Genomic DNA, 13,605 nt, shown 5'->3' on the forward strand with positions numbered 1-13,605 from the left:
TAATTTGTACCTTGTAGGTGGTGGAAAGACTTTGGGGAGTCAAAAGATTAGAGACTCGCCAAATTGCCGAGCCTATAACCTGCTCTTATCACCAGTTTTAGTGGCTGAGTCCATTAATTTTCTAGACAATGGTGACCTCCAGAATGTTGATTATGGAGGATTCTGCAATGGCAATCCCATTGAAAGTCATGAGGAGATGGTAACACACTCTTGTTGGAGATGATCTTAGCACTTAAAATGGAAAACAACATTCCTGCTGCTTATCAGCTCAAGCCTTAATTTTGTCCAGGTACAGCTGCATGAAGGCATGGGCTTCTTCATTATCTGAGGAATTGCAAAAAAAACTGATTATAGCAATCATCAGCAAACACTCCCACACCTTAGTAAAAGATGGAGGGAAAGTCATTGTTGAATCAGTTAAAGATGGTTGAGCCGAGGACGCTATCCCGAGGAACTCTAGCAGGAATGTCTTGGGGGTTGTGACAATTTGCCTTCAACAATTTGCAACCATCTTCCAACGTGCTAGATATGACTCGAATCAATGGAGTCTTCCCATTCCCTACTGATTTCAATTGTACTCGGATCCTTTGCTCCCACAGTTGGCCGTCACTCTCACCACACCTCTGGAATTCAGCTCTTTTGCGCAGGTTTGGACCAAGGTTGTAATGAAATCTGGAGTGGAGTAGCCCAGGCAAAATCTAAACTGAGCATCAGTGAGCAGGTTATTGGTGACTAAGTTCTGCTTGACAGTTTTGTCAATGACATTTTTCAGCACTTTGCGAATTGAGTGATGGGGAGCTAATTGTCTGGATAGGGTCTGTCCTGCTTTTTGTGACTAAGTCTTACATGGGGAATTTTCCAGTTTGCCATGTAGACATGGAGGATGGTGGCACTCCAGCTTGTTATTCAATTGTCCATCATTCACTACTGGAAATGGCAGGATTACAGAGCTGCCATGGTTTCCCTGACCTGATCAGCTTTGATCCTAGTTGTTGAATTATTTATCACTGAACCAGGGTTGATCGCTTGGCTTGAGAGCAATAGTACAGTGAGGGATGTGCTGCGCCATGTGGTTATAAACTGTGGGAGAATACAATACTACAAATGCTGGTGGCCCACTGCACCTCATGAATGCCCAGTCTCGGGGTTAGTTCTCCATTTAGTAGTGGTAGCAACACAATCACAGTAGACGATGGCCGATACATGAAGATGGGACTTTTATCTCCACAAGGACTGCGCAGTTGTCATTCCTACAAAAACTGATGTGACAGGTAGATCAGCGAGGTCAATGTTGAGTGAGTGTCCCCCTCGTATTGGTTGTCTCACTTCAGGTTGCAAGTTCAGTTTAGCAGCCATGTCATCAAGTGCAGCCAGTAGCAGTGCTACTGAGTTACTCTCAGAGATTGAAGTCTCCCATCTAGAGTACATTCTGCGGGTCCCTGCTGCCCTCTGTGCTTCCCAAGTAGTGTTCATCAGGGAGTAGCATGGATTTGTTTGCTGAGGAAGGGAAGTAGGTGGTGATCAGAAAGAGATTTCCAAGTCCATATTTGACCTAATGTCATGAGACGTCATGGGTCCAGAGTCAATGAGGAGGATTTCCAGGGATGTTCTCTCTCAACTGTATACAACTGTGCTACCACTTCTGGTGAGTCTATCATGCTGCTGGGATAGGATATATCCATGGATGCGATGACAATGGGATGGGACGTTAGAAGAAAAGGTACGATTCTGAGAGTTTGATCATCAGGCTGTTTACCTGAATATGCTGGAGGACAAGTCTCTCAATTTTGCCCCAAGTCCCCAAATGTTACAACAGGACATTGCAGGGCTGACTTGGGTTGGATGCATCTTTGTCTTGTCTGGTCTGGTCTTTGGTCAATGCAAGGTACGCATCCAGCTTTATTCTCACTACAATTTTGCATAGCACTTTAATACAACCGAGTGGCTTGCTTGGCTATTTCAGAGAACAGTTAAGGGTCGACCACATTGTAGATGTTCTGGAGTCACATTTAGGCCAGTTCAGGTCAGGCTAGCAAACTTTCCTCCTTAAAGGGCATTTGTGAAGCAGAATTTTTGTTTTGAAACTAGAATTCAGGAGTTTCACAACTATTACTAGTTTATTTTAAACCAAAAGGGAAAATGCTGGAAAATCTCAGCAGGTCTGGCAGCATCTGTAAGGAGAGAAAAGGGCTGACGTTTCGAGTCCAGACGACCCCTTGTCAAAGCTAAAGGGCATAGAAAGTGGGAGATATTTATACTGCAGGGAGGGGGAATGAACGAGGAGTCATAGCCACAGAAACCAAGGGAAAAGACTGCCAGGGGAAACGACTAGTTTTTTTTCTGGTAGTTCCAGATTTATTTAATTAACTGGATTTAAATTCCCCAACTGCTTTGGTGGGATTAGAATTAATGCCACCAGTCCATGGTCAGGTCCCTAGATTAAGAATCCAGTACAGTTACCACTAAACTACTGCATTCTGGTACTGACCTAACTGTATGGATGGGAAGAATAGAACCTACTATGTTCAGATGTCATGCCGACACAAGAGAAGAAATTCCAGGCCAAGTAAAATGATTGTAATTAATCATTAAAACAATCCAAATATCCATCTTATTCAAACCAAAATTGAGCATAAATAGGACATTAGATAAATGGGACGGTTCGTTTTGAATTCCAGCAGGAGATTCTGTTTCATAGTCACTGACTCACTGCTGATAAAGGAAGGCATTTTGTCAGTATACAGCTGAGGAAGAGAGTAGACACACCAATTATCCAAGAGTCTTGCTTCCTGTAAATCACAAAGGCCGTCAAAGCTGTCTGAGAAACTGTACGAGACAATAAGGTCATAAGACAATTTATAGAGTAGCACTGTTTGAAATGTCAGTTATAAAAATACAATCTACAAATCCAAAATTGCTAGATACACAAGAAATCAAGTATCCCTACTAAGACTGAAACTTATTTGTTTATTTAGATCTCAAAATGCTATCACCTTACCATTCTATGGATATCTCGACTACATTTCTCTACAGCTGTGTAATGCAGTGAAGTGAATCCTTATAATTCCACCTATAATCATAGAATTATAGAATTCCTACAGCACAGAAGCAGGCCTGTTGGCCCATCGGGTCTGCACCGATCTTCCAACAGAGCATCCCACCCAGATCCCAACCGTGTAACCCCATATATTTGCTCCTCCAATGCCCCTAAACTGGGGCAATTTAGCATGGCCAATCAATCTAACATGCACATTTTTGGACTTTGGAGTGTGGGAGGAAACCAGCGTACCCAAAGAAAACCCATGCAGACACAGGGAGAACACACAAACTCCACACAGACACCCAAGGCCGGAACTGAACCCTGGCACTTTGAGGCAGCAGTGCTAACCACTGTGCTGCCCCAAAGGTAATGTATTTGATTTGGATCAGGGTTCTAGTCTCTCAAACCAAAGGGAGACTAGGAGCTTTCATTTAGATAATATTTCAGTTTGCTTTTTCATTATATGGCAACAAACAAATTTAGGAAAATCTCAGGTTTTCAGCTTTCATAATATTTTGTTCTTAATATTTACTTCACCATTACTTCTCTTACAGCAATGTCCAGCTTAACATTCTGCTCCTCTCTCGGACAGGAATTCAGTTTGTCTCTTATACCCTGTTCACCTTCTGCTATCTGTTTCCTCGTTGAGTTTGATCAGGTACCTACTGAAGCTTGCTTTCGCAGCATGCTGCTTTCTTCAGCACACAGATGCCAGCTTAAATTCCACACCCTTCAGATGTATCACGACGCAACACCGAGTCAAGTTCATAACCACCGCTCTCGTTTTCTTGCGACAAAAGGTGCTGGGAATGGTTCTGCTTTTGTCATTTATGCTGCCTCTGGACCCATCTTTTGCTTCAATACTTTTGCCATTATCACCCCTTTTTGTCTTGAACCATTGACCCTTTGGTCCGTTAAAACTGCTCACGCCTTTAATCCAAACAGAGACTTTCCCATGTTTTATTCCCTCTCCCTGGACACCATCCCAAACCCTGGCCCCGCAGTTGCTTAAGTTACAAACAAAACCTTTCATCAGAACTGGGAGAGATGAAAGGTCACCAATGTGAAAAGTTAACGGGTTTTCTTTCTTTCTTCAGATTCTGTCTGACCTACTGAAGATTCCCACCATGTTTTGTTTTCATTTTAGAAAAATCTCTTGCTGTGGGAAGAAACACCTGTTAATATGGTCTCCTTAACCAAGTAAGAAGTTTAACAACACCAGGTTAAAGACCAACAGGTTTATTTGGTAGCAAAAGCCACACTTTTGTGGCTTTTGCTACCAAATAAACCTGTTGGACTTTAACCTGGTGTTGTTAAACTTCTTACTGTGTTTACCCCAGTCCAACGCCGGCATCTCCACATCATGACTCCTTAACCAAAGCAGGGTATACCTGCCTTGGAGGGAATGCAACGAAGGTTGAAGAAAGACTGAACAGACTAAGCTCACAGCATTTTGAGGAATGAGAGGTAATCTCATTGAAACATAAAATTCTTAACAGAGCTTGATTGGGTAGATGTTGGAGGAAAATTCCCCCGGCTAGGGAATCTAGAAATAGAGGGAATAGTTTCCCAATTCAGGGTCCAGCATTTAGGGACTAAGATGAAAAGGAATGTATTTACTCAAAGGGTTGTGAGAATAAGGAGTTCTCTACCTACCCCAGGGGGCTGTGGGTGCTCAATTGCTGGGTATATTCAAGATAGATATCAATAGGCTTTTGTATACCAAGGGAATTAAGGGATAGGAGAGTCACATTGGGAAGTGGGAGTTGAGGTAAAAGATAGGTTATGATCGTACTAAATTGCAGAGCAGTCTTAAAGGGCTGAATGGCCTACTCCTATTTCCTAGGTTATGCTAACAGGATTCCTTTTGCTGCAAGGTTGCAGTTCTAACTTTCTGCAACAAGCTTAATTTGTAGTCACGGCACAAATCCAGCAATTTCGGACACTCGGGGAGAATACTGGTGATCACCAACTTTTGAGGGGTTAATAGGCATCACATACCACCCTGATCTTGCAGCTCACAACCTAGCTCTCCCTCATCACAAATTACTAGGCTTTTTATGCCTAGTAATAACCGTGCGCACTATGAACGCGCCGTTATCTTCCCAGAAAATTCAGAGTCATGGTGAAAATTCATCTGAATACAAATCATGTGGGCACGTGAAGTGATGTGTGAAAATCCAGAACATTTTTTTAAAATCTTAAAAACTGGATAGCTAACATTTAATTTCCAACATATAAGCAGAGGAATCTCTAATGTCTCGTCCATTATTCTCATTCTCGAGGATAAAGCAGGTTGACAGCAAATTATAAAACAGACCATGAAAAACAATTTACATAATTATTTTCAATAATGAGCAATTAATGGTACAATCTTCGAACAAAGCATGCAAAGTCACCTTCAACCGTGGGGTAGATTTAAACTGGTTCACAAAGGTATCTTGCGCTTTGAAGGCATTTAAAGCTCAAATAAAGGATGAAAATTGTGCTAACGAATGAACAGATATTAAAACACCCATTTTTAATATTTAAAGTTACACAATACCCTGATTAAACACATTTTATCTGCTGTGCTTTAATAATTCAGTGTTTTTAATAAGATCATTATTGTCGAGCCAAAGTCATCAATATCTAAAATACATTATAGTTGAGCACTCCTGCAACTCCAGTCTGTGGAATATTTCATTAAAACATGACAAATCAATTAGGAAAATGATTTCACAATATATATTCACTGAATAGGATCCATCATGGATCAACAGCATTAGTCAAAATAATCCATGTTGCATTGCATTAATAACTGTTTAATCAATGTAATATTTTGTTAATGATCCTAACCACTTAAACACAATGAGTTGGACAACATAGCTTCTTTTCAGCACATTTGCAAGCAAGAATGATGGCTGAAAGCAAGTATGTAGCCATTTAATTTTTGATCTCTCCAGACTTAACTATTTCCACTTTCTCTTGGCCAGTCCCCCACTTTCCAACTTCTGTAAACTTTAACTCATTCAAAACTCTTCTGTCCATGTCCAGCTTGCAGATCATCCATATGCAGCGCTGGTTCCTAAGTCTGCCAATGCCTCAGCTTAATATCCTCATCCTGGTTTTCAAATCCCTCAATGGCCTCTGCCCTCTCTATCGCTGTACTTCCTTGAACAACCCACCAGTATCTGTGCTCTTTCAATTCTGGCCTTTTCCATATTCCTGATCATTCCTGCTCCACCACTGGCAGCCAAACTGTCTCATGCCAAGGGTTTAAGCTCTGGAGCTCCCTATCCAAGCCTCTCCACTCTCCTTTCTGCCTTTAAGCTGCTCCTTAAAACTTGTCTCTTTCCCTATGCGTCTAGGTATCAAATTTTGTTTGGTAGCATTCCTCAGTGCCTTGGTACATACATCAATGTTAAAGGCACAACGTAAGTGAAAACTATTACCAGAGGCAATTTTGAAAGCAATCAAAATCAATCTAAGCCGTCAAATTCCCCGAGTTGGGCAGGGGATTTTGCTCTGTGACACTGATCTGCTGGTAAAGAACAACTGCTAAAACTGGCACTTGGGTAAAGTGGTCTAATTTGTTTCTGACCATGAACAAGGTGGCACCCAAAGGGCTGGTATCTTTGCTAATCTTTATGGGCTTGTAAATGTTTTGGGAAACATTTTCTGCTTTTTTATTTAACCATGCATGAACTTGGTAAAAGCATGGCACAAATAAACTGGAGTTCATGTAAAAACTGTAATGTACAAATAAACTTCAGAGTGGAGTGCATCTGTTCACTAACTGCAAGCAGAATCTTCATATTCAGAGGACAGAAAGTTGTCAGGAGTCTACTTCAGCAAAACGACGTGTCAAATCAATACAGATATCAGTCCAGACAGGACAAGACTCAATAAATCTTAAATCATGATAACCCTTACAGAAACCATTTGAAACTTATGCCAGAGCTAACCTCAAGGAAACCTTGAAAGGAACAATTAGAAATGTACTTGAAAGCAGGGAAGCTTGAATTTCATGTATCGAGATATTTCTCCCTAATTAGCACCGGGACAATTTTACATCGAGCTATTTCTGAGTCAACCGGTGACCACGGTTAAAAATAATCCGCAAATTAGATACAACAGCCATGTTATTAACTACAAGCCTATTGTTATTACTGGTGGAACAGTAAATCATTACAACCTCTGTACTGTTATGTTACATTCAGAGGAGTGAATTTCTTATTTATCAAGTTCTGTTAAGGCCAACATACCTTTAGCAATAAGGCCATGCTCATCTGCCATTTTGGAGACGTATACTTCAGGAGACACGCAGAAGTCACTGGAACCCTGGCCAAGAAATGAAAGCACAAGGTTAATAATGTGGAATTACAGAATAGTCAATGAAAACTGTCTAAGAGCGGATTTGGAAAGAGTCAACCTATTCCTGTCTAATAACTGGTTTGGGTCAAGTGCATTTAAAGCCAATGCAATCAGATACAAATCGCACGTCTATAGCAACACTGAAACAGGAATGTCAGAAGATAGTGACATGGCTATAAATTCAATGAAGAATGATAAGAAACAGGAGATGAAGTAGGTCATTTGGCCCATCCAGCCAGCTCCAGTCGTCGATAAGATCATGGCCAATCTGATTGTAGCCATAACTCCACTTTCCTGCCCGTCCCCCATAAGCCTCAACCCCCCAGTTGATCAAAAATCTGTCTAACTCAGCCTAGAGAATATTCAATGACACAGCCTCCACCGCTCTCTGTGGAATAGAATTCCAAAGATGAGCAACCACCTCATTGCCATCTTAAATGGGAAACCCTTCATTTTTAAAATTGTGCACTGTAGTTCCAGATACCCTCACAAGAGGAAACATTCTCTCGCAATCTACCCTGTCAAGCTTCTCTCATATGTTTCAATAAGATCACTTCACATTCTTCCAAACTCCAATGAGTGTAGGACCAACCTGCTCAACCTTTCTCCCAAGACAACACATTTATTCCAGGAATCAGCCCAGCGAACCTTTTCTGAAATACTGAAATAGAAACCCCCCCCCAGTAAGCAGGCCAAATCTGTACATAGTATTCCAGCTGCAGTCTCACCAATGCCCTCCATAGCAGCAGCAGACTTTCCTACTTTTATATTCCACCCCTCTTGCAATAAACATTCCATTTGCTTTCCCTCTCTATTGCAGCATTCTGCAGTCTCTCTCCATCCAAAGTGGACACTCTCCCATTTCCCCCACATTACACTTTATCTGTCTATGTTTAACCCATTCAGTTAAGCTACCCATAACACTTAGCAGACTGTGTCCTCCTCACACTTTGCTTTCTTACTGCTCTTCATATCGACAGTAAATATGGGTACAATACAGGTAGTCCCTTCAACCAAGCCATTAATATAGATTGTAAATAATTGAGACACCAGCACTGATTCCTGTGGCACTTTTAGTTATAATTCACTGTTTCCCATAATTAATACCCCAGTCCCACCTTCGAAGGGGCTAACTTTGGCTACTCCATTCCTTTTCACACAAGCAAGCTACATTAACACTGCAATGAAGTTGCTGTGAAAATCCCCCAGTCGCCACACTCCAGCACCTGTTCGGGTACACTGAGGGAGAATTTAACATGGTCAATACACCTAACCAGCACGTCTTTTGGATTGTGGGAGGAAACCGGAGCACCCGGAGAAAACCCACACAGACACAGGGAGAACATGCAGACTCTGCACAGTGACCCAAGCCGGGAATCAAACCTGGGTCCCTGGCGCTGTGAGGCAGCAGTGCTAACCATTGTGCCACTTGTAGAAGTTTTACTGTCTGATATTATATTTCTTGCTAGTTTTCTCTCGTACTCCAAATTTCTCCCTCTTTTTTTTAAGCCATCTATTATTGATTTCTAAAATGTGTCCAATCTTCTGGGTAACCAAGTGTTCATCTTTTCGTTCAATGTGATACCATGCTTAACTTCTTTAGTTAGCCATGGGTGGTACAACCTTTCTGTAGCGTTTTTGTTTTTCCAATGGAATACAACTTTTTTGGGAGTTATGAAATACCACCTTAAATGTCTGTCACTGCTTCTTTACCACCTCACCTTTTAACCTATTTTCTCAGTCCACTTCCTTTATTTAAGACTAGTTTGAGACCCACATTTCTCATCCACAAACCGAATCAGAAATGCAACCATGTTATAATGACTCTTATCTAGGTAATCCTCTACTAGGTCATTGATTGTCTTATTACCAGACCTAAATTAGCCTTTAGCCTGTTCCCTGGTTGATTGCAGAATGTATTGTTCTAAAAATCTGCCCCGAATACAACTCATCCTCCAGGCTGCTTTTGCCAATTTTAATTTGCTCAATCCATATGAAGCTAAAAATCTCCCATGATTATTGCAGTACCTTTCAAGCACCCACTCACTTCTTGATTTATACTCTGTCCTACAGTGTGGCTACTGTCAGGGGAGCCTGTAAACCACTCCCACCAATTACTTCTTTCTATCTCTTACCTCCACCCCCAAACTGATTCTATATTTTGATCCTCCAAACCTAGACCATTTCTCACAACTGTATTGATCTCATCCTTCCATTATCAAAGCTACCCGACTGCATTGTCCTTTCTTCCCGTCCTTCTGAAATATCAAAAACCCTTGAACATTCAGGTGCCAGCCATGGTCACTTTGCACCCATATCGCAAGGTTATCATATCATATATTCATTTATTTTTTATTTATTTTTAATTCATCCAGTGCATTACATTCCAATAAAAAGCCTTTTATTTTGTCTTTTTACCATTTTCCCTACTCCGGCCTTTCTTGTTCATGCAGTATGTTTGTAGCCATATCACTATCCTGCACTATAGCCTCGTCGTTTCTCCTGAACATTCCAAATCCCCCCTGAGGTGAACATTCCCCTCTTCCCTCCACTATTTAGTTTAAAACCCTCTCTGTTGTCCCAGTTATACGATTTGTCAGGTCAATGGCCCTAACAGTTCAGGTGAAAGCCATTCCAGGGGTACAGCTCTCCCTTTTCCCAGTATTGTTGCCAGTGCTCCACGAACCTAAACCTACTTCTCCCACACCATTGCCACCATTTCAATAGGCCATCTGGATATTTCATAGCTTATGATTCACGATTGTCATTTGAGCATTATTTTCTGGTCAAATATGGAGTAGCACAAATTCTCCTTCCCCTTCAAACGGAATTATGTTAACATTAAGCATCATACCGCTTTCTTCGCTATAATGTCAGGTTAACATTAGGCAAACAGGTAGGGAGGCCATGGAAGCTTTACAAATTAAAGGGGAGGAGGTGCTCGCTGTCTTGAGGCAAATCAGAGTGGATAAATCCCCAGGACCGGACAGGGTATTCCCACGGACCTTGAGGGAAGCTAGTGTTGAACTTGCAGGGGCCCTGGCAGACATATTTAAAATGTCAGTATTCACGGGGGAGGTGCCGGATGATTGGAGGGTGGCTCATGTTGTTCCGTTGTTTAAAAAAGGTTCCAAAAGAAATCCGGGAAATTATCGGCCAGTAAGTTTGACGTCGGTAGTGGGCAAGTTATTGGAAGGTGTGATAAGGGATAGGATCTACAAATATTTGGATAGACAGGGACTTATTAGGGAGAGTCAACATGGCTTTGTGCGTGGTAGGTCATGTTTGACCAATCTATTAGAGTTTTTCGAGGAGGTTACCAGGAAAGTGGATGAAGGGAAGGCGGTGGATGTTGTCTACCTGGATTTCAGCAAGGCCTTTGACAAGGTCCCTCATGGGAGGTTAGTTAGGAAGGTTCAGTCGCTAGGTATACATGGGGAGGTAGTAAATTGGATAAGACACTGGCTCAATGGAAGAAGCCAGAGAGTGGTTGTGGAGGATTGCTTCTCTGAGTGGAGGCCTGTGACTAGTGGTGTGCCGCAAGGATAGGTGTTGGGTCCATTGTTGTTTGTCATCTATATCAATGATCTGGATGATAATGTGGTAAATTGGATCAGCAAGTTTGCTGACGATACAAAGATTGGAGGTGTAGTGGACAGTGAGGAAGGTTTTCAAAGCTTGCAGAGGGATTTGGACCAACTAGAAAAATGGGCTGAAAAATGGCAAATGGAGTTTAACGCGGACAAGTGTGAGATATTGCACTTTGGAGGGACAAACCAAAGAAGAACGTACAGGGTAAATGGTAGGACTCTGAAGAGTGCAGTTGAACAGAGGGATCTGGGAATACAGGTACAGAATTCCCTAAAAGTGACGTCACAGGTGGATAGGGTCATAAAGAGTGCCTTTGGTACATTGGCCTTTATAAATCGGAGAATCGAGTATAAAAGTTGGAGTGTTATGGTAAGGTTATATAAGGCATTGGTGAGGCCGAATTTGGAGTATTGTGTACAGTTTTGGTCACCTAGTTACAGGAAGGATGTAAATAAGATTGAAAGAGTGCAGAGAAGGTTCACAAGGATGTTGCCGGGACTTGAGAAGCTGAGTTACAGAGAGAGATTGAATAGGTTGGGACTTTATTCCCTGGAGCGTAGAAGATTGAGGGGAGATTTGATAGAGGTGTATAAGATTTTGATGGGTATAGATAGAGTGAATGCAAGCAGGCTTTTTCCGCTGAGGCTAGGGGAGAAAAAAAACCAGAGGGCATGGGTTAAGGGTGAAAGGAGAAAAGTTTAAAGGGAATATTAGGGGGGGCTTCTTCACGCAGAGAGTGGTGGGAGTGTGGAATGAGCTGCCGGATAAAGTGGTAAATGCGGGGTCACTTTTAACATTTAAGAAAAACTTGGACGGGTTCATGGATGAGAGGGGTGTGGAGGGATATGGTCCAAGTGCAGGTCAGTGGGACTAGGCATAAAATGGTTCGGCACAGACAAGAAGGGCCAAGAGGCCTGTTTCTGAGCTGTAATTTTCTATGGTTCTAACAATTACTCAAAATAGCTCTCTCCTTTTAGACCTACCAACACTTCTCCCCCATCCAAATATGTAGATGCTACCACTGCCCAGGACATGACCTCGATGTTAAGTACCTACTTGCTGTAAATCTGATTTATGTTGAGTTAATCTTGTGGGAGGAAAAACAGCTTAATGGGTCTGCACTTTGGTTTCAAAAGGTAATTTTTCTCAGTGAGGAGCCACATTTACAGGAAGCTTTGGCTGGGAATTGAATGTTTTTTAAAGTTAGATCTCCCATCACTCAAACAGATGGAGACACAAAGGTTGTTGACACACAATTTCCTGACAAGTTCTTTCTGTGACTGTTCACTGAGCATACTTGACAAAATTCGGATATTTTTATCAGAAGCGACAGGATGTCGAATGTCTAAGGACCCTTATCTGAATGCAAATCTCTGAATATTATTGCAAGTAGTTCCCTGATTCTTCAGTCCTTGAGATCAGGAGTCCATCAATCCTGGAATTTCAGAAATGAAACATGGGTGCTTGCAGATCCCCTTTCAAGCTTTATCAATCATGTACTATCATCATGGAGTTCACAGTGTCATAACAACTGATTATGCGGGTGAATACAGCTTCAATGACACGGTCAACTAAGTTCCAAGGTACACAACCATGCAGTTCCCCCCAAAAGCTGGGTCATTCTAGTCCACTTCTCCATCATCTTTCCATTCCTCCTCTGACATGATATGGTATTACCTGGCTATTAAATGTGACTTGTTATTCTTTCATAGGATGTGTTGCTGGCAAGGTCAGTCTTTATTGCCCATTCCAAACCCCCTCTAGAAGGTGGTGGTGAACTGCAGTCCATATGGTGCAAGTACACCCACAATACTGTTACAAAGGAAGTTCCAGTGAAGGAATGGTGATATAGTACCAAGTCAGGATGATGTGTGGCTCAGCTGAATTTGCAGGTGCTGTGCCTGCTGCCCATGGTAGATGGGGTGCTAATCAAGTTGGCTGCTAACTGGCCTGGATAGTGTCGAGCTTCTTGAGTGTCTTTGGAGCTGCACTCATTTAGGCAAGTGGACAGTATTTCATTACACCCCTCACTTGTGCCTTGTAGATGGTGGACAGGATTTGGGAAGTTAGATGAGTTATACACCACAGAAATCCCAGCCTCTGACCTGCTCTTGTACCACATATGTATATAGCTGGTCCAGTTCAGTTTCTGGTCAATGGTAATCCCCAGGATGCTGATGGTAGAGCTTCAGTGATGGCAATGCCATTCAATGTCAAGGGAAAGTTGTTAGGTTCGCTCTAATTGAAGATGGTCATTGCTTGGCTTGAATGTTACTTGCCACATATCAGTCCAAGCCTGAATGTTATCTAGGTCTTGCTGCAGTATCTGAGGAATTGCAAACAGTCTCAAACATATCAATCATCTACAAAACATCCCTATTTCTGGCCCTCTGGTGAATCCGAATGGTTGGATCTCGGACTCTCCTCAGGAACTCCTGTAGTGATGTCTTGGGGCTGAGATGATCAGCCTCCAACAGTTTGTACCTACAAACATCTTTCTTTCTGCTACCCGTGACTCTAACCAGTGGAGAAATTTCTCTCTGGTTCCCATCCAGTCCATTCAGTTTTGTTAGGGCCCCTTGATGCCACTCAGTCAAATACTACTTGATTTTCAAGGG

The 13,605-nt window shown here is 42.1% G+C and overlaps 1 protein-coding gene across 6 annotated transcripts in view; it reads right to left on the bottom strand.

Annotated features, from left to right (window-relative positions):
• ttyh3a (tweety family member 3a) overlaps positions 1 to 13,605 on the bottom strand; it is a 175,313-nt gene that overhangs the window by 50,820 nt on the left and 110,888 nt on the right. For all 6 annotated transcript variants that reach the window (XM_078240067.1, XM_078240070.1, XM_078240068.1 and 3 more), the window contains exon 7: positions 7,288 to 7,363. In XM_078240067.1, coding sequence (XP_078096193.1) covers positions 7,288 to 7,363 — 76 coding nt within the window. The remainder of the gene's footprint in view (positions 1 to 7,287; positions 7,364 to 13,605) is intronic.

This window comes from Mustelus asterias, chromosome 23 (assembly GCF_964213995.1).
Source record: "Mustelus asterias chromosome 23, sMusAst1.hap1.1, whole genome shotgun sequence".
Lineage (NCBI taxonomy): Eukaryota > Metazoa > Chordata > Chondrichthyes > Carcharhiniformes > Triakidae > Mustelus > Mustelus asterias.